A 21674-nucleotide genomic window follows, 5' to 3' on the forward strand; every position below is an offset into this window, starting at 1 on the left:
GAAAGTCATAATTATCAGATAGAAAGTCACAATTATGAGAATAAAAGTCATAATGAGATCAAAATTAATAATTACGAGAAAGGAAGTCATTACTATGAGATAGAAAGTCATTATTATAAGATAGAAAGTCATAATTATCTGATAAAAAGTCATAATTATCTGATAGAAAGTCACAATTATGAGATCGAAAGTCATAATTATGAGATAAAAATATAGTCATAATTATTAGAGAAAAAGGTCATAATTATGAGACAGAAAGAGATAACTGTTAAAAATGTCATATTTTTAGAAAGAAAGTCCTAATTTAGTTAGTAAAGTCATGATTATGAGATAGAAAGGCTTAGTTATAGGATAGAAATTCGTAAATATGAGATAAGTCATAATTATGAGAAAGTCAAAACTAAGAGTTAGTAAAGTCATAATTAAGAGATAGAAAGTCATAATTATGCGATGAAAAGTCATAATTCTGAGAAAATCATAGTTATGAGATACTTCCTTTCTCATAATTATGGCTTTTTTTAATGAGTCATTATTATGACTCTCATAATAATGACTTTTCTATCTCATAAATAGGAATTTCCATCTCATAATTATGATTTTTTTTAAATGCAGTGGTGATTACAATTATTATTATTATTATTATTATTATTATTATTAGTAGTAGTAGTAGTAAACAGGCTTCTATAATGAACAGACTCAGAAATGAGGTGGAAACCATGTCATAATGAACATGTGGAAAATTCTCACATTAATTCTCAGGACATTGAGGCTGTTTTTAGCTGCGGGGAACGACTCCTGCACTCATTTACATACTGTACATGCTCGGCTCTGACAGGGTTAGGGGTTAATGTGAGCTTGGAGGGGTAGAAATAAAAAAAAAAATAAAAAACCTTCAGAGCATGCGGCGATGTAGAAACAGCGAGTTTATTTAGAGGAGTGGGTCAAAATAAGCAATTTTCCAGTGGCTACAATGGGAACACTGTGGCCGAGATGTTGGTAATTTGTGCTATTAAAGAATATTAGGCCAGAAAGAAAGAGGCTGAAACTAAATTAAATGATTACGCTTATTATGTTACATTCTCAATATGAGGAAAATCATTAGCAAACAACTATTATGTAATTTATGCAACTATTGTTGAACTGCAGGGAGACGGCTAAACCCCATAACGTCATCAACTGCATCATTTTCCTGATTTAATGTTTTTTATATAATTATTTGTTAATCTAGCACTTGTATGTAATCAAAAATATTTTTTTAGCTAAACTACTCTCATATAAGCTTACATTTTATATCAATATATATATATTTTTTTAATCTTTGTAATTATGGGCTCAACTTCCTGTGTAATAGAGGAAGTAGCGGTTAGCGTTAGCAACAATACATCTTACTAAAGTAATTAATGCCTCTGCTTGTTTCCATTTAAGAGTTTTATAACTCCAGCCGAATCTTTTAGTTGAGTTTAATAGTTTTGGCGTGTTTCCAGGGCTTTTGTTGTGAAGGGAAGAGGAAGTTGTCATTCTGTCTGGGACTGATAGGACGTCTGCTACAACATATGGTCAGTGTCATAAAACAAACCTGTCTGAATCCAACTTAAGTTCACTATAGGGAATCATTAGTTTACCAAAGGAAATCTTTACTTTTACAAACAGGGAGTTGCACCCATAATCAGGAAGTGTGGAGGGTGTATAAACAGATGAGTTTGCAGGGTTAATTTATTAACACATCTCAGCTTGTAAAGTGAGAATACAGACCTTAAGGGTAAATAGGTGAATATCACACAGAATATGGAAGAATCTAAAGCAGTTGATTTTTTGCTGATCTGCATTCATACGTCGACCAGCGCCGGTTGCTATGGCAACCAGAGGTCGACCCCTAACGTCTGACAACGTGATGAATTGAGGCGATAAAGTGCAGAATGAGCAGAGGCTGAAAGTTGCACGATGACGCTGAAGTAGTAGAGAGCGTCTGTCCTGCATGTTGACTGTGAAGAGTAACTGGTTTTCAGGATTTCTGGAAACCAGGGGTTCTCAACCTCGGTGTCGCCAGAAACTGGGAGGGGGTCGCCAGATGACTTCAAGAAACTAAGAATTTTTTTTTTTAACAATTTCAGCCCATCACCTATTTCCATCGCTTTTTCTTGCCATATTTTTGCTCCTTTTAATGAATTTTTGCTACATTAGTCACATTTTTGCCACTTCTTCAAATTTCAATGCCTTTTCTGCACTTTTTTTTCCACTTTCAAGACATTTTTGGCACTTATAAACCCTTTCCACCACTTTTCTTTGAGAGTTTAATCAAAAATGTTCTTCCTCTGAAAAGATGTGAAAGTAAACGCAAACATTAGCAACCGTTTTCCTTAAAGTAAATCACAGGTGATTCAGAATAACAAGTTTTAATTCAAACTGAAGACATTTTAAACAGGGACAGAAGCCATGTGATCTGTGGCAAGTCCTTATTGGGAGGGACTTAGCTTAAGGACGTGGCATGATCGGGTCGATGGCGGGGGGCCGGTTGGTAAAGGGGTGCCACAGGCCCTGGATGCTGGGGCTATCCGTGTGAAAAGGTTTACGGATGCGGATGATGTCCAGGCCCGACTGGTTGGTGAGTTTGGTCATAAGCTGAGAAATCTCTAGGGATGTTTTGTTAGTGATGATTTCTTCCTTCACATTTCCATTCACTGTAAGAAACAAGAAGAAAACGCTTCAGGAAAAACACACGTACAAGACGTTCCCAGTGTTTTATCGCCCCCTAGAGGCGTCATCTTGAGTTCAAACTGGTTTCAGTCCTTTTCACATGTTCTACTGTGAACATTTATTTGAAGTATTTATAAACACAAGATGATTTTAATTCAAAAGTTTGTCACTTAATACATTTTTCAACTTTACTTTTTCACCTAAAACCAAACCAATAAACTCATAAATAAATAATAAAACAAATAAACAAATTTAACTCGTGTTTCAGGTTATAAATAACAAGAATTGGCAAAAAAAAAAAAGGTGATCCTTTATTTAATAAAAAATGTCAATTAGTCATCCTGAATCTTTTGTGATTAGTTTGGTTTTATGTGAAAAAGTTAAGTAAAAAATTTAATAAATGACAAGCGCAAAAGAGGCAGGATGACTAAATTGTATTTTTATAAAATAAAATAAACAATGAAATTATTATTTTTTTGCCAATTCTTGTTATTTATAACCTGAAACTCGAGTTTTGTTGTTTATTTGATCATGTATTTATTAGTTTGTTATTTTATTAGTTGTTTAATTGTTGATTACAAGTGTTTGGCTTATTTTCTAAGGCTCTTGTTTTGAAAGAAAGAGGAAGTTGGTGTTCTGAATGATACAACGCATCATTAGTATTTAACATCAAACCCTTATCTTTATTAGACTGTACTTTAAGTCTAACAAATCCCAAACTAACTGGTGTCATAAAGGTTAGTGTTTATTTTTTTTTACACATTTTATAGGAAAAAAACGTCTAAAGTTAGAATCACAGGAAGTCAGAGGATGGTTTATTTTGAGGTCGGGGACACTCACAGTATTCTGCAACTATTTTGGGGACCCTGGCGGGCTGAGGCGACACGTAGACGACAGTCCCTGGGTTTTTCTTTGCGTAATCCACAATTCCGTCTTCAATAAAGTCCCTGAAAAACAACAAAACATCAGCTTTGTGAAACTGCTCTGAGCACAAAAACATCACAGTTACACGTGCAGAAAAATGGAATAAAAGCTGAATCAATATTCACCAACAGAAACAACAACAGAGATACAGAATAACAAAAATACTGGTTTAAAACAATGGATTTATTTAGAAAAACATAAGGAAGTAACAATGGACAGTGTTAATTTGGAGACCTTAGGCAGGGTGACTCAAACTGAGAGTGCTAAAATATAACTAAATATAAGCAATTTCAAAAGAATAGAACAAATAAAATGAAATTTGTTAGGATGACAAAAATGTTGTAAAATAAAATGTGGAATAAATGAACACAAATGTTTTAACAAATGAATCATTAAATATAAATCAATAAATATGTATAAATATAAAGGTGGATTGATTATACATAGAAAATAGAAATAGTGTACAAATACATTAGTGACAAAAACTATCTTAAAGATAAATTATACAATTAGTGGCACATTTTGATTTAGAGGGAAATTGGCCTCAAAAGGTGGAATATTACGAACAAATAGCAAAATATAATAATATATTTATAGTAATTCTATTAAAACCAGTATATTAGATAGTAGAAGTCCAGTAAAATGTAGATTAAATTCTCTTTAGATTACGTCCCAAATATTATTTAGAATGAGTCCACTAAATCTAGACTAAATATCATGCTAGCCTGGTGAGAACGTAAACACTACGCAACTTCCGGAAATGTCAACACTAAAACAACTCCACTTGTTCTCGTGTTAGTTTAGGTGTGTGTCCGTGTTTGTGTGTAAGTGTGTTACCTGACGCCCAACGAGCCCTGGTTTTTTTTGGAGAACAGAATGGAGACACGTTTAAGCTGACACACGTACCGACCGACCCCGTTTTGAAGAACACTCTTTAAAAAGCGGCTCGTGGTCCCTCTGGATGTCATCTTAAAAGCTTTAAAAATCCAATACTTCCTTTTTACGGCTTTGTTAAGTGCTTAAAAAGCCTAATGTGTTGTATTAAACACCGCAGTCAACCATAAGGACGTTAAAACAGGACGGACACTCAGAGGACGAATTAACAAGCACGGACACTATCCGGTCCGTCTTGAAAAAAAGTCCGACGTGAAACCCTGACGATTATATTTTACTAAACAAACCCAAAATAAACCCACACAATGAAAAAAAAAATCAATTTAATTCATTATGAGCAAAAACTGCACATTATTTATTCAAACCAGGCTAAACTTGTTTTTTTATTCCATAACATTATGTTGACGGATGATTCTTCCAACAGTTGAAGTTTCTGACGGACTCTTTTAGCAGGCGCACTGGTTTACCCGGGAAGGATCCAATGACAACATGTGTGAAGAGGACACAAGCTCTAACCTGTAAGATAAGGTTTCTACTTGTTTTTTTTTTAATGTTGTTTATTATTATTTATCCGAGTGTTATTTACGTGCACCTGCACACGCACTGTCACACACAACGTTAGTATCCGCTTAGCATCAGAATAATAGATTACTTGTGCTTATCTTGTGATTTTTTTCAACATGAGGCGAACTTTGTCTTGAGTTTTGGTAAGAAAAAAATATTCTGGGTTTAGGTAATGCCAGAATGAAGTTCATTCTTTAGGTATTTTTATTGGGTTTTTCCCCCCACACCATTTTCAAAATAAAGTCCACCTCAAAACCAGTATAACCCAATCCAAATTTAAAACTTGAAACAAAAAATAAGGCGGTCATGAAATAGTTGGGTTTTGTTTTTTACCATTTAACATTTAAAGACTTTTTAAAAAATATATATATATATATATGCACATCTAAAATGGCTTTAACAGCCTGAGATTGGTTACCGACAGAAATACTGTTACTAGTTACCCCCACGTTTATTTTTGGTAATAAATCTTGCCACGGTTCCCTTGCATACAGTAAACATCTCATATATAAACCTAAAAATGATGAGACCAAATCTTGCACAATTTGGAACATCATTTATTTTCCACAAAGGCATCTGTATAAAATAAAAGGTTTGTCAAAATTTACAATATTTTTTGAAGTAAAATAACACCAATGAATTCAATTTAGAAGAAGAAGAAAAATCTCAGGCTCTAAATATATCAACTCTAAAACAGTGCCATGTGGGTAACAACATAATAGGTAGAAACCACAAACCTAACCCAGGAAAGTTAAGAACGTATAGATTATGTTCAACGACCATGAAACGGAATTAGAAAAATAATCACAAAAAATTATTATTTACTCAGTTATGGTTGAGTGTAGAAATGTAACAAATTACTCCTTTTAAAACATACTTAAGTACAATAACTCAAAAAAGTACAAGTATCCATAAACGCAACTCAATTACAATAACATGAGCACTTTTAATCCATTACTTTCACCTTTGCTTTGAACTAGTGAAATATGTTTTATAAAAACACAAAATAAAAAATATAAATGAGTAAAACACACCAAGCCACATCAAGTTATATCCACCTAAGAAGCAAATTAAACTCAATACACTTTTAAAAACTGTTTCAGGTGCAACAGAAGAAATACTCAAATACCAATTTCAGTAGTTGATTTCTTCTTCTTTTGTTGTCGTCCCTCCTGTAGGTCCGATGTGTAAAGCAGGTCACCAATGTGGAGACGTGTGCTGCTGAAGGACTTCACCTGCGTGCTGCAGGTGAAGTCTTCTACATTCCTCCATCAGAGACACTTCACACACAGACTTTTTACGCAGAAGCTCCTTCATGGGCGTCCTCAGCCTCCCTGGCTCTGTGCCATCAACAGCAGGCCATTTAAAAATGACTCCACTTTGGAGTTTACCGGCAACGCCGTCACCCGTACAGACATCAAACAGTACCTCCTCTCCAAAGACATCTCCATCCACGATGGCTACAGCAGCTTCCACATCCCCAGCATCTTTATGGACGCGTCCTCTAGGAGGGACCGCCTCTCTCTGTTCGTGGACAAAACCACCGGGCGCTTCCTGTGCAAGGACACGCTGGTGGAGGGGAGCTGGGAGGACCTGCAGGACTGCCTGGAGGTGATGGACAGGGAGGAGCAGGACCACCTCAGTCCTCACGTGCTGCTGGGCTACCCGGAGAGCAAGGAGGAGCAGGAGGAGCATGACAGGGAGCTGCAGGAGGTGCAGAGGATCTGGTCCAGCTCTGTGCCTTTCACTGACCTCCCAGAAGATGACGCCCAGCTGGTCAAGACCATGTTTCAGGTGTGTTTGACCTTAGATCAAACAGGGGGATCTCAACCACCAAAACGTGGGACATAAACAAAGAGAAATATACCGTTTTATATTGAAACTAATTGTTTTTCACTCTTGTAACACTAGAGGGCAGTAACTAGGGATGTAACGATTCACTCAACTCCCGATACAATTCGATTCACGATACTGGGTTCACGATACGATTCTCTCACGATTTATTTTACAAAATGGGACTGTATATAAATGACTGAAAAATATTCCTTTATTTTTTTTGGGAAAATACTATACTATTTTTCATTGTCAAAATAATCCCTTGATAAACTATTCAAAACAATGCAATTTAACTAAAAATAAATCTTGAATGAAATAAATAAAGGAATAATACAAATGAAGAAGCTTATTTAAATTCTGGTTCTTTAGTAAACAATACAAAACTGCATAATAGTTCTTTTTCTTTTTAAAAGTGCAACTGAAAATGTATTTTGTGCCTTAACAATTGGACTTAAAAAAAAACCAGTCATTTTACTGTATTTAGGTCAGATATTTGGTTGAACCAGCAGAGGGCGCTGGTAACCCAGTGGTCGGTTGGCATGTAGATATTTTAGAGTGAAGAAAAGATGCTATGCTAGCAGACAGAGCTAATAGAAAAACGTGACTTTTACAGATCATCTTTCGGTGATAAAGGGGTAAGGAATCATTTATGAATATGTTTAAGAGTAGAAGATGGCCAGAAAGAAAGTAATAGCAGATTTTGCTCGTCGCCAACACTTCTGGTTAAAAAAAGTACTGCGATTCAATTTTCACAGCATCGATGTGAATCGTTATACCTATGAATCAATTTTTAACTGCCTCACGATTAATCGTTACATCCCTAGCAGTAACCTGTTACTTTTCTTTGAAGCAAAGTTTTCAATATGTACCGATAGATAAAGTAATCATCAGCTATAACTCAAACTGTAATGTAATGTAGGCATAACGCAAAGTTAATGCTATTGCTAGTCTAATGCTAGGCTATTGCTATTAGGTTTATGCTATTGCTAGGTTAATTTTAATGCTAGGTTAATGTTATTGCTAGGCTAATGCTAATTTATTGCTAGGCTAATGTTAATGCTAGGTAAATGCTATTGCTAGTCTAAAACTAATGCTAGGCTATTGTTAATGTGAATGCTCAGCTAAAGTTAGGTTAATGCTATTGCTAGGTTATTGTTAATGCTAGGGTAATGCTATTGCTAAGTTAATGTTAATGCTACGCTTATGCTATTGCTAAACTATTGCTAATGTTAAGGTAATGCTATTGCTAATTAATGTTAATGCAAGGTCAATGCTATTTTTTAGGATAATGCTAATATTAGTTATGTTAATGCTAAGCTATTACCAGGCTAATGCTAGGCTAACGCGGTGTTCAGCGACGCGTGCCCGCACCTGCATCCTTTTCTTCAGGAAATGCAAATAATCTAGTTAATGTTTTTGTTTTTCCCATTTGTGTTCGTTGTTATGTTGGTTTTAAATTTAATTTAGAATGTCATTAAATTATTTAACTTTTTTATCTCTACTTTCAGATCACAAACATCTCCAATGCCACCTTGAAGAGGTTTGGTGTGCGTCTCTTTAAGCCCATTAAGAGTCTGGTTTTCCCTTGGTTTGCTGGTCCGGACTCGTCGTTAAAAGGTCTGAAGCTGGTGTCGGCCCAAAGGACGGACACGGACAGAGTCACGTATAATGAAGCCACGTTGCCCAAAACCAGCTCCTACTACAACCTGTTCGGCCTCCCTCTCGTGGGTCACATGGATTCGGAGGTGGTTCTGACTGGGACTGAGCTGGACGCCATGGCGGTGAGCCAGTCCACGGGCCTCCCCAGTGTGGCACTGCCCCGGGGGGTGAGCTGCCTGCCGCCCATTCTGCTACCCTACCTGGAGCAGTTCAAGCGGGTGACGCTGTGGCTGGGTGGGGACATCCGGTCCTGGGAGGCGTCCAAAAGCTTCTCCCGCAAACTGGGCCTGAGGCGCTGCTCGCTGGTGCGGCCCGGGGAGTACCAGCTGTGTGCAGCGGAGGCGCTGGCCCAAGGCAAGAACCTGAAGCACATCCTGAGGGGGTCCATCTCGGCCGAGCACAAGTCCATCGTGTCCTTCCAGCAGCTGAGAGACGACGTGTATGGAGAGCTGCTCAACACTGAGCAGGTGGCCGGGGTCAAGTGGACCAGGTTCCCAGAGCTCAACAAGATCCTGAAGGGGCACCGCAAAGGAGAGCTGACAGTCTTCACGGGTGGGACAAAGATATCTCCGCCACAATCTGACGAGTCACATTTTGTTGTCTTGATGTGAGGAAAGTTGGTCTTTATGACTAACTGGTCACAAGACATGTCCACCAAGTTAGCCGTAACCCAAACCACTCAATGCGAAAGTACAGAATCTTCCTGCTCCAAAAAAAAACAGGACGACGACGAGGGCACAGATTTAAACTATTGCAGCTATTTCCCAATGAGTCATTGGATAAAATATACTTTTGATCGATTAAAGCTGAATTTAAAATATGCAATACTGGCCAATTTTATCTCTTTATTAAGAAAATTTTACATTTATTTACTACATTTGTTTTTATGCCAGCAATCCCCAAACAGTGATACGTGTACCCCTAGGGGTACATGAGCACATTGCAGGGGACGCTTGTAAAGATTTATCAATTAATTTGAAAAAAATAAATCAGAGAATGTTCCTAGTGCTTTTTTTAGGCTATGTTTTGAACAAATTCACCACAAACTAACAGTACTATAGCTCAATAAAATACAATATTTTCTTTTTCTTAAAGAGGAGCTACATGATTTAACAAAAATGCCAAGGGGGTACACGGGACAAAAAAGATTCGGACCCGCTGTGTTATGCACAGTAAAAACTTGCATATCTGTCGCAAAAACATTCACGACATGTTAGGCTTGGGTGGTAGCCAAATTTTGATACCGTTATATCACCTCCCTATTTTACCACGGTATACGGTATTACTGTGACTAATTGTGCATCACATTTTTTTTTTAATGACAATATTGAAATAATACCATTGCTATTTTTATGACACCGCAGTATACGGTATTACCGTGGTGTATAATAGGTAAACAAGGCTTTGAAGCGGAGAAAATTCATTAATTGCTTTTTGTAAAGTATAAAAGAATCAATCCTATGTCTACCAGACGAGTTGATGAGCATGTGCGTCAGTTCACGCCACTCATTCAGAACACACACACAGAATGCTGACTCATTGGTGACTACACATGCGTACTGGACGAAGTTCTGCTCAGACGATTAAAAAAAAACTATGACACGTCATTTGGTCCAAATAATAACTACTTCAGACTTCCTCCTGCAGTCGATTCTAAACATGAAAACCAGTCGGGGAGGTCTTGTATGTTTAATGAAAGACAAACGATCAGTTCTCATTGGGTTCTCCTCCTCAGGTCCTACTGGTAGTGGTAAAACCACCTTCATCAGCGAGATGGCCCTGGATCTGTGCATGCAGGGCGTCAACACGCTGTGGGGCAGCTTTGAGATCAACAACGTGCGCCTGGCCAAGGTCATGCTGACGCAGTTCGCCATGCAGCGGCTGGAGAAGAACCTGGAGCAGTACGACTTCTGGGCCGACAAGTTTGAGGAGCTGCCGCTCTACTTCATGACCTTCCACGGACAGCAGAACATCAAGTGAGCGAGGAGAGCATTTGTCATTTTATCAGAGTTTAGATTAGTGCAGCGCGTTTTTTTTTTGTCGTCTTTTTGAACAAAATGTTATGGTTTTATTTATTCAGACAACTTATTTTCAGGAAATTTATCTTAATCTTCTGACATGTTTCAACAGTCAACTGCCAGTCTTCTTCAGAGGCATCTGCTGAATGCTTTGATGTGTCGAAACATGTCAGGAGTTAAAAGTAAATTTCCTGAAAAAAAGAAGTTGTCTAAATGAACTAGATTTATATTTGAGAAAGTGAAAGTATAGAATACACTTGTTTGAGAATATATTTGGTGTTTTAATTTGAAAATAATTATTATTTAAGATATTTGAATTTTCTGCCACTTCCTGCACTGTATACATGTATTGTTTTAGGTTTTTTAACTGCAAAATAATGAAAATAAACATTCTAAAAACATTTTTTATTTTTGTTTTTAATCAGTATTTTTTTTAATTTATCATTCCTAGACATTCCAGGCGACCCCACATAAGAATCACGACCCCAAGGTTGGAAAACACTGCGCTAACCCTTCTTTAATGTCTCCAGGATGGTGATGGACACTATGCAGCATTCGGTTTATCTCCACGACATCAACCACGTGGTCATTGATAATCTGCAGTTCATGATGGGACAAGAAAACCTCTCCGTGGACAAGTTCGTAACCATATAATGTTTGGTTTTAATACAAAACCTTGTCTGAATGACACTTTTTACAGTTTTCACAGCTAGCATTGAACTGTATGCTGTCGTTATTTATCCATAAACTGACAAAGAAAAAATCAAGTAAAAAGTATAGAAATTACCTGTAAGGGACAGCACGTGTGAGTGAGCTGTGAGAGGCAGATACTTAGAGACTGTAGGGAAACTCGTGCTTTAGCAGAAAATGTACATATTTATTTATAACCTTTATTTATACATTAAACAATGTCTTCTTTTTGTATATGTTGTTAATGACTAAAAAACATTGTCATTTGAAAGCAAAGCACTGAATTGCTGCTCTTTCTAAAGTGTACCTTTCAAAATAAAAGCACAGAGCACTCTATATCTGCCCTTATGATTCTTGCATATTATTTGGGTTAAAATATTTTTCCTATTTTTATCTGTTTTATAGGCAGTTTTAAACCAACCCTCACTCTCATTTTTTGATCTACATTAGAGATGAGATGGGTTGAATATTGGCTTTAAAAAAAAAAATTGGATGTGAAAGTTTTATTCTTCTTAAATTAAAGGGTTTTTGTTTGTTCTGATCAATAAAAGTATAACAAAGATGAGACCCTTAAAAGGGAAATTTGGATGTTACAGTAGCTCAAAAGAGTGAAAGAGCAACAGTGGACAATTAGGAAATTAGAAATAACTTATATAATGTCTCAAAATGTGACTCACATTTATGTATTTTCTGTTCTCTTTCTTTGCGATCTAGGTTTGCCGTGCAGGATCGCATCATTGGCTATTTCAGGAAGTTCGCCACCAGCTGCAACTGCCACGTCACCCTCATTATTCACCCCAGGAAAGAAGAGGATGACCGAGAGCTGCAAATGGCCTCCATCTTTGGCTCTGCCAAGGTACAAACACAAGCCCACAATTATTTAGTCATTGACATTTATTCTTGTAAACGTCAAGCAATGATTTCACGTAACCTTGTTTTAAAACTGTCGCCAGATAACGTCAAGAAACAATTTTAGCTTATTTTTGCTTTTTTTTTTTACCCTTTTTATGCAACTACACCAAACTTGCCACATTTTAACCTATTTTCATGATATTTTCTTGCCACATTTTGCATTATGCATTTTTGCTACATTACTCTTATTTCAATGCCTTTTCCCAACTTTCAAGACATTTTCAGTCCTTATAAACCTTTTCCACCTAATTTCACGTTTTTCACCATATGACATGCTTATGTTTGCCAATTTAACCACATTCACGATTTCTCATGCCCATTATTTGCCACTTTTAACTCATTTTATTTATGATTGAAACAAGGATTTACATCTTTAAGATGACTATATACTATTCAGCAAATAATACTAAACTTCCTGGATAACAGTCGATATTATTCAGATAAATAAATAAATTTGGTTATCACAGATTCATAGAACAATGTACCATCATTTTGCCCCAAAAAGTTCTCCCCTTTATTCTCCCTTATAGATGGCCCTGTATCCACTTGACTGTTCTGCAATGTTCATGTCTGTGTTCAAACAAATCAAAGTCTTTGTGATCTGTTCCAGGCGAGCCAGGAAGCCGACAATGTCCTCATCCTGCAGGAGAAGAAGCTGGTGACATGCCCCGGCCGCCGCTCACTGCAGGTCACTAAGAACCGCTTCGACGGTGATGTGGGTATCTTCCCCCTGGACTTTGTCAAGACATCGCTTACCTTCTGCACACCGCTAAAGGGAAAACACAAGCTCAGGAAGGTCATAGGGAAGCCGGAGGGCGAGGCAGACGAGGGAGAGAGCAAAGAGGTGCAGAAGAAGGAGAAAGGCGCAAAAACCAAAGCAGCTCGAAGCACCAAGAGTTCTGCAGCTGGGAGTGAAACAGCCAAGAAGTAAGACAGGAAGTTACTGATTTCAGGTATGTGTAAACTAAACATTATGAAAACAGGAAGTGAGCTCACAGTATGGGTCAGTACTACTCAGTGAGGAACTGGATGTGAAGTAAAGGTTTAACTGTGAGGTCATAATGTCATGGATTATCACTGTTTTAGTGTATTGATCCAAAGATGAAGAACCTTGTGTGCGATCAACTTAGAGTCCCTAGCATTCAAAGACACTCACTTTCTGACAATGTGTGTGGTAAGCGTATTAAGACCGAATCTCCGTTAAAACGTCAATGTGATTTTTGATTTCTGTTTGACGATTTTGGAGCTTTTGACTCCAATCACTGCTGATCGAAGCTCCCGTGAGCATTCATATGGAAACTATTGGTAATTTCCCAGATATTACTGTAATGGAGGACCTAACCAAGTGGAAAAATATCACAGACTTTATTAATTTGTCATTTATAAAACAGTATTCAATTTTATGAGCTACTGACCTGTTGCAGCTGTGTATTACTGTGCTTTCTACTGATATTTTGTATGGTTGTGTTGCATTTAGCAAGATTTTTTTAATAAAATACACAAACTGATACAAGAATGGCCTCCTATTTTTTTTTTTATTAATATTTATACAAAATTGCGGAAAGAAATACACAAAGTTAACCCATAGTTGCATAAGATGACTAAAACACAATATTATGATGCCCAATTATGTCTCACATCAATTAACCATGAAAAAGAACGATGGAGTAAATGAAAACGAACCCTGCATATTGTAGTGTTAATATGCCGTCAACAGGGGGCGATATGGACCTAGTTTTGAAATCTGACTGCCAACATCTGGGTCTGTGTTAGCTCCAGATGTTTACTACGTCAGAAGTGACGGATAGCAGAGCGTCAGAGGATGTGCTGCTGTTTCTCACATGGTGACAGTAAAGAGACTAATTTGTTGGAAAATGGTGAATTTCATCCATTTGCGGCTCCTGCTGCTTCAGGGAGTCCCAGCTGTTGGATTCAGTTGGTGAACGAGGTCATGTTGCACAGCCTGTGAGGTCATTCGTCTACAGTGACTTATATTACATGAAAAGTGTGTGACATCATCTCTGTCAATATTTCATGAGTCAAATCAATTATCAACCCCACCAATGTTCAGTAATTGTTGTGTGTTTATAGTCATTATGTGCAACTATTGGTTAATCTTGTGTATTTCTGTTGTAATTTCATAAATTTGTGCGTTTGTCGTCGTTTTGTGTTTTTTTTTCTGCCATTTTGAATGTGTTTTAACTCAATTTTTTGTATTTCTGTTATTTTTGTGGCACATTTCTCTAAATTCCTGCAAAATGTTATTTTGTTACAGTACATTCATGATCTGTAATAAGTCCTTGGCTGTTTGAGGCTGTTATGCAACGCATTATGGGGGTACCCTTATTTAGTCAAAACAAATCTGTTAACAACATCAAATCCTGGCAAGAGCACGAAGGCAAGGAATGCAACTTCTTCCAAAATAAGAGAAAGGTAACTAAACTTTCCACCAGTAAAAAAATAAAACTATGAAATATAGATATGTAAAAAAGAATATTGAATGGAAATAGAATTGAAACTTCTACCGTCTAAGTTTGTATTTATTTCTGTGAGGCAATACAGATTTGTTGTTGTATAGCGCATTTCATACACAAGGCAATTCAATGTGCTTTACATAAAGTGCAACAGAAAAATCACTAAAAACATTTAGCAGCATTTGAAATCAACAAAATAAATAAAAATCACCCTCTTAGTCGTAAGTAGCTGAGAATAGAAGAGTTTCACTTTAACGCATAAATATTAACAAAAATACATTGCAGTGGAAACAAAAACAAAAAATACAAATGGAAAGACAGTATCTGCATAGTCTGCATATAACAAGAAACGGCTCTAATCAGCACTTGTTTAAGCCTTTAAGTGAATTCAAGTACCTAAAGATTGATTGAATCATAATGTGAGTGTTTGTTATTCGGCAGATAAAGGTACGGAGAGCCTCTTTACAGACATGAGGAGCAGTTGAAGTTCTCACTCCTGGTTGACGAGTGAGTTTTGGAGGATTGAATGAGGTCGTCTTTCCTCCATTGTTCCCCCCTCTCAGACTTCATGGAGCCTCTCCGTCTGCCTCTAGTTTCTCGGACGAAGCCGTCCAGGGAAGCTCTGGGTTTCAGACTCACTTTACACGTTGGTATGTGAAGCTCTGACCTCCTCGGAGAGATGGAACTGTAAAATATTGTTGTAAGCTGCGGGAACGGCTGTTTTTTGTTTTTTTTTTTCGTTTGATGAATCGTTGCAGATGTGAAGGAAGGCAGATGTAAAGATTTGCTTATTTAGTCTTAAATTAATGCTTTTATTTGCGTTTGTAGTTTCGTTCAGTGCTTTTTTTAAACACTCCCTGGAAGGGCGGTTTGCTGGATGGACCTGGACGTCCTTTTGACCGTGTGGGATTCATCGTGTGAATGGGGCTCCTTGTGTTTTACAGCATTACGACACACAGATGATGGCAGCTGTGTTGGCTGCCAGCGTCTCAGAGGACACAAACACACACAGACTGTGTCTCTAAAGCAGGCATGGCCTCATAATGTTCCATGGGAATCATTTTAGTTTGAAACTTTCTTTTTTCTCCCAAATACTGCAAATATTAAACCCTGGAATCTCTGATCGGCCTTCACTGATCACAAAGTTGAATGCAGATTTAAATGTTTTCCATCTGGAAGGCAATCCAGATAAATCGGTTTGAGCTTATAGTGATTCGTTTATTATGGAAACAAACAAAGGAGAAGCAGCAGAATTCCTGCTAAATGTGGAGAAAATTACTTGAAGAAAACATGTTTTTGTTGAATTCATTGAACACAAACTAATCTAGTCTGCAAACAAAAGGATGATGACATCCCAGTGTAAGACACTGAGCTGCACTGACATGCCTGCATAGCTCAACGCCACATTAGCTGCCCTTTAATAAGCCAACTGTGATCTAAAAGTCTGGAGATCATTTTAAAACCGTCAATCAAGGATGTTAGCCTGAAGCTTCAGTGAGAAGCTTCAGTGATGCATCAAAACATCAGCAACAAACCTTCTGCACCAGAGGAAAGCTCAGAATATCATCCAAACGTCTCACTTTCTTCTGTTTCTTACCGTTTACAATACTGGCACAAAATAAAAACAAGACAAATACTCAAAATGTACAAAATGACTCCAAAAAACACATGAAATATCAAAAGAACTACCAAAATGACAACAAAAATACATCAAATTGTATTGTAGTCTAATATTTAACAATAAGCAGCATGGTTTGTTGACATATGCTCACAGAGGATGTGAATTATTTTGAAGTTTTACATCCCAGAAAACAATTCCATGATTAATAAGTTCTGATGAACTATGGCCGTGCCCGCGGAACGGCTCCGCGCTGAATAACATGTACCACCTTCCCGAGAAATCAGCGAAATGACTCGGTTCCACAGAGTAATACAAATTAAATTGTGTGATGTAAAATGGTAATCTACGTTGAATTGCCTTTGAAACAATATATCACACGACTATGTTGGATAAATTTAGAAATTACTGGAAAAGGGGGTGGGCACCTGTCTCCCCCCTTTCAAAAAGGTCTCTAAGAGGCTCTTGACATTCGCTCATAGAATATCCATTTCAAATTACTGCCCGATTCAATTAGCATTAACAGAGGAGTAGTCATTTGAAAAATGAGGGCCCCAGGGGCCCCTGTGGTACATACAGAGTAATGGGCTCCATTCCATAAATTGGTATGTGTAAATGATTCGGTACCACCAACTGTCGCAATATTTGACTCACAAATAAATGAAAAAACGACTTTAATGAAAATTGCTTAAAAAAAAACCCAATCAAATTGTGCGAGACAATCTTAATCTACGTTGAATTACCTTTGAAATGATATATCACACTATGTTCCCATATTTTTAGAAATGACCGGAAATGGGAAGTGGCCCCCCGAGCCCCATTTCAAAAAAAGGGCTCAGAGCATCTCATCATATTCATTTGTAGTGTTCATACCAAACTGCATTCCGATCTAACGGAGAGTAGTCATTTGAAAAAAATGGAGCCTTTGGGGTCCCCCTGGCGCCCCCGTGACACGTACGGGGTAATGGGCTCCATTTATATATTGGTATGTGCCAATGATTCGGTACCACCAACCGTCGTAATATTTGACTCGCAAATAAATGAGTAATCGACTTTCTTTTTTTTTTTTTTTTAATTTTGGGGCCACCCTTCGTCCTAAAATCTAAAATTGGGCTCCGAGCGTCGATGCGTACACATCCATAGATTATACATAGCTACCAAAATTCAGCCTGATCCGTTCACGAATAACAGAGGAGTAGCGATTTTAACAAGTGCACACAAGAAGAGGAAGAAAGTGAGTGGTGTTTTGAGTCCGGTGGCCCAGTTTAAAAATGTTTTAACGTATCTGTTAAAAAGCTTGATAGTGCATTAATAAAGGAAACAGATGCAACTTCTTTCTGATCTAGTATATAACAAATATTTTACAATTAAATTGAGTTGATTAAGTTAATTGTATTCATTAGGAAGCAAATTTACTAATAACAAAATAATGTTAGGCATGAGGGGGCACGAGTCTTTGCTAGTGGATTGTCTGAATGTTTTTTAGGCTTGTTGCTTTGTGTTCTGCCGGTTTTGTGTATCCGACACCTCACTGCACACCGTCACCTGACATCGAACTGTAATTTAGGGACTTAGTTTCATCCTAACACTTCATTTATTTAAATATTCACATACACAAGTGTAGCTTTAACACGTGTTTGTGTGTGTGGTTTGTTTGCACTGTGCTGAGGACATACGGGGCATTTTGAGCAAAGGCCGACTGAGGCCAAGTGCTGATTGAAGATGTCCTATGTCAGGATGTGGGCGGGGGGGGCTAGATCAGCCTCTTTCCTCACGTGCATGGCTCACGTTTGACCCACATCATCCAACAGGCCATGTGTATTAATATCATGTTGTTCCCCTGTGTGCTCACACCAGGAGCAGGTTTGAGTTTGTGGAGCCTCACAAATTAGCAGAAATAGGAGAGTGTTAACAGATTATGGATCTTACAATGAGGTTAAAGGACAAAACTGTCATGAATTACTTGTTTTCTTTACGTCACTCAGATTCTGCTGGGGATTCATTAGGTGTAAATTCTGCTTCGACAAGTAATGCAAAGCCTGAATCAGGAAGAAGAAGTTCACAATTATAATGAATTTGTTTTTGAAAATTTTGAGATCTGTGACCAGTTGGTAAAACTGTAACGACATTAAAATTGTAATTAGAAAAATGTACATCATCGTCAGTTTGTTGGTTGTTGTCAGTAAATATTTTGTTAGGTCTGTTAATTGGTTGGTTGCTTTGTCTTGGGCTCACAAAAGAGTTTCAATCTAAAGGAACTCTTCTGGTGAAATAATATCAGTATGTTGGTTGTTTCTTTTGCTTGGTCTTGGCTAGGTCTGCCTTGCAAAAGAGTTTCAATTTTAAGGGACTTTTCTGGTGAAATAAAGATCAGTATGTTTCTTTGGCTCGTGGGTCAGTGGATTGGTTGGTTAAAAGATAAGTTGATTGGTCGATCGGTCAGTCAGTCAAGTAAATGGACTGGTGGGTTGGCTGTTTAGTCAGTTGGTGGTTTACCTTGTCGGTTGATGGGTAAGTCACTCAGTTGGTTGTTTGTTTGTCTAGTTAGGCATCACATGTTCTAAGTTTCCTGCTAAAATAAACCCAAAAGACTGCATTGAATAGCTGAGATGAAAGTGCTGTGATCAGTTCTACCACAACCAAAGAGAGAATTCCTGTAGTCTCAATCAGATGTTTGAGAGTTCTCACTCATGGAGCCGTCTCACCATCAGAAACCAGAACAGAACCCATGAAGCAGCTGCAATAAAACACATGGACGGAGGATTCCTCGTTGATTAGTCTCTGAGGAAAACATGAAGTCCAGGTGATGTGTGATGAAATACTTCATAAAGCAGTTTATAGCCATTCTCCAATAAGAGGCTCATTTCCTGGACCATCACTGCTCTGATGGAGCTTTTCGTTACCAGTTACTTTACATTATTAAAGTAGGTTTGTTTTCCTGGCTGTAGGAAGTAAAAGTCTGTTGTCTCTTTGCTCAGTTTCAGTTTTTCGGTCTTTGGTGTACCGGAACTTTTATTGTTTAGCAGAGCTGGTCAGTCGGTTCAGCCTGTGGAGCACTAACCATGTGCAACATGCTTTAGTTTGTTTATCCTCTCACTGTGGGAGCTGATCATGGAAAAAAAAAAACAGGCTGTTTGGGTTCAGCAGGTTAAACGTCTTTTAAAGCCTTTCTACTTCTGTTGAAACATTTCCCTCCCCATTGAGATTCTTGTGTGTTCTGTTTTTTTTCTGCATCTTATGTTTGAGCTGGTTTGACATTCCATAGGTCAGTGAATCCATCTTTGAGTTACACAAGCTGTGGTTTAGGCTGCACTCCAAACCAAACGCATCATGCAAATGTAAATTCAAGTACACAGAGGACTGTAGGCCTAATGCATCATCCAAGGGGAGAGTTTCTGTTTCACCTGCAGGAAATGAGCTCTCACATAGCTGTGATCCATGAACCATCTCCAAGAGCAATGAGTGGCAGCATCAGCGACTTCTGGCTCTCCGACAATTACCTCTACCCAACCAGCCTCCCTCTGGTGGAATAATGGGAGCACCCAGCGGATGCCGAGGGTTCGTTATCAACAAAGACGACATACTTGAGCTGTGATAGGCATCTTAGCATGAAGGCTGAGGCCCAGAAAGCAGCAGAGGGAACACAATGTCCACACAGCAAAGAACAGACCTGCAGCTTTGATTGGACGAGTTATCCAACCCCCATTATACCGTTCCCTTCCCAGACAAAGTTTTTTTTATTGGAAGATATTGGCAAATAAAATTTAACAACTTACATTCTATTTTATTTTGTCTCCATTTTCTGTCGTGGCTTCAAGCCGGTTGGTGGTGTATGGGGGCTTGTCCGGGATCTAAACCTAGGACCTCTAAGGCAGTGGTTCTCAAACTTTTCAGACTGCGAACCCCCAAAATGAAGGTTTCAGAGAGCGGGGACCCCCCCACTGTACTCAAAGGTGGTTAAACAGACATGAACACTGAAGAACAGTCATGTGGAGACAGGGCCATCTAGAAGGGGGAATAAAGGGGAGAGATTTTTGAAGCCCATCCATAAAGTCAGTAAAATGATGGTCCATTGTTTTATGAATCTGTAATAAACATATTCATTTATTTATCTGAATAATATCCACTGTTATACAGGAAGTTTATTGTTATTTGCGCAATAGTATATAGTCATCTTAAAGATGTAAATTCTTGTTTTAATCATAAATAAAAGGGGTTAAAAATGGTGGAAAAGGTGGTGAAATGGGATTTTAAAAGCCACAGAAATTGGTTAAAAGTTGCGAGTGGCCAAAAAACAGAAAGAAAAAGTGATTAAAAAATGGATTCAAAGTGTCAATATTAGAACTATTAGTTTAAATTGGCAAATAATGGGCATGTCAAATTGTGAATGTAGTTAAATTGGTAAAAAAAATAAAATAAGGATGAAATATTGTAGTAGTGACAAACAATAATGGGTCAACATATGCGACATTTGGTGGGAAAAGCGGTGGAAAGGGTTTATAAGTCCCGAAAACGTCTCGAAAGTGGGAAAAAATGTGCAGAAAAAGCATTAAAATTTGAAGAAGTGGCAGAAATGGGAATAATGTAGCAGAAATGCATTAAAAGGAGAAAAAATATGGCAAAAAAATGTGAGAAAACAGGAAGTTTGGTTTAGTTGCAGAAAAAGGGTGACATAAGCAAAAATGCACTCAAATTGTTAAAAATATATATTCCTAGTTTGTAATTATTTGGAGAGCATGCAAACACCACACATCGGTCTTTCTCAGCTGGAATCAAAACCACAACTACACCATTATGAGATAAAGAGCAACCTTCTGCCGTTAACCCATTTCTTCATCCCGCTATGAGGAACCAGCTCTCACTAAATTAATCTTTCTCCCTGTGGGACTCTTGACTTGTTTGAGGCTCGTCTGAGAGCCTGAGGTTAGTCAAGTGTGACCTTGTTCCACATCAGCAGCAAAGAACCGGTCTGACTGGAACAGGATTTGAATCTAGGTTACGTACTTTATCTTCATCACAAACCTCAGCACTCTGAACCTGTACGCTCATGAGGTCATTGACAAATTAAAAAGTGTCCTGCACTGAGCCTCAGAGGAGTCACATGTGGCCCTCAGCCAAAAAACAAATCCTCCAAAAAAATAAATAAATTGTAATTCATGAGTTTTATTTGACATGAACAGTTTGAAAACAATATATTAGAAAAGGGGTCTACATATGTCAATAACCCCCAAAACACATACTTAGAGAAAATTACACATTACTACAAAAAAATTAGACAAGATGACCATAAAACAATCAAAATGACCACAAAAAGACCAGAGGACTACACAGAACGAGAACAGAAATACAACAAATAACAAAATAAAACACAAAATGACTTGGAAACACAGA

The 21674-nt window shown here is 37.8% G+C and overlaps 2 protein-coding genes across 3 annotated transcripts; one reads left to right on the forward strand and one right to left on the reverse strand.

Moving 5' to 3' along the window:
• Positions 1–2377: 2377 nt before the first annotated feature.
• On the reverse strand, positions 2378–4759 carry mrpl43 (mitochondrial ribosomal protein L43). Of its 2 annotated transcripts, none has more exons than XM_028475983.1 (3): positions 4525–4759; positions 3535–3641; positions 2378–2678 (listed from the first exon to the last, which is right to left on the reverse strand). In XM_028475983.1, exons 1-3 carry the CDS (start codon positions 4584–4586, stop codon positions 2473–2475), a joined length of 375 nt encoding a protein of 124 aa, XP_028331784.1. In that variant the 5' UTR covers positions 4587–4759; the 3' UTR covers positions 2378–2472. The 2 variants fall into 2 exon arrangements, with proteins under 2 accessions (XP_028331784.1, XP_028331783.1); XM_028475982.1 differs by having other exon boundaries at positions 4456–4759.
• A 194-nt stretch (positions 4760–4953) lies between these two features.
• On the forward strand, positions 4954–13572 carry twnk (twinkle mtDNA helicase). The gene is made up of 7 exons (XM_028476627.1): positions 4954–5030; positions 6255–6870; positions 8421–9123; positions 10307–10547; positions 11120–11227; positions 11994–12135; positions 12802–13572. The coding sequence occupies exons 2-7, from the start codon at positions 6280–6282 to the stop codon at positions 13120–13122; spliced, it is 2106 nt and encodes a 701-aa protein (XP_028332428.1). The 5' UTR covers positions 4954–5030; positions 6255–6279; the 3' UTR covers positions 13123–13572.
• Positions 13573–21674: the final 8102 nt, after the last annotated feature.

The sequence above is a fragment of the Gouania willdenowi genome, chromosome 19 (assembly GCF_900634775.1).
Source record: "Gouania willdenowi chromosome 19, fGouWil2.1, whole genome shotgun sequence".
Classification (NCBI taxonomy): domain Eukaryota; kingdom Metazoa; phylum Chordata; class Actinopteri; order Blenniiformes; family Gobiesocidae; genus Gouania; species Gouania willdenowi.

What these genes read in the sequence shown, in the direction of transcription:
- mrpl43 (XM_028475982.1), bottom strand. Translation starts at nt 4,586, where the DNA reads ATGACATCCAGAGGGACCACGAGCCGCTTTTTAAAGAGTGTTCTTCAA. An exon ending in CAGGGCTCGTTGGGCGTCAG is followed by an intron (nt 3,642 to 4,455) that starts GTAACACACTTA and finishes GTTGTTTTTCAG; the next exon opens with GGACTTTATTGAAGACGGAA. An exon ending in CAAAATAGTTGCAGAATACT is followed by an intron (nt 2,679 to 3,534) that starts GTGAGTGTCCCC and finishes TGTTTCTTACAG; the next exon opens with TGAATGGAAATGTGAAGGAA.
- twnk (XM_028476627.1), top strand. Translation starts at nt 6,280, where the DNA reads ATGTGGAGACGTGTGCTGCTGAAGGACTTCACCTGCGTGCTGCAGGTG. An exon ending in TGGTCAAGACCATGTTTCAG is followed by an intron (nt 6,871 to 8,420) that starts GTGTGTTTGACC and finishes CTCTACTTTCAG; the next exon opens with ATCACAAACATCTCCAATGC. An exon ending in AGAGCTGACAGTCTTCACGG is followed by an intron (nt 9,124 to 10,306) that starts GTGGGACAAAGA and finishes TCTCCTCCTCAG; the next exon opens with GTCCTACTGGTAGTGGTAAA.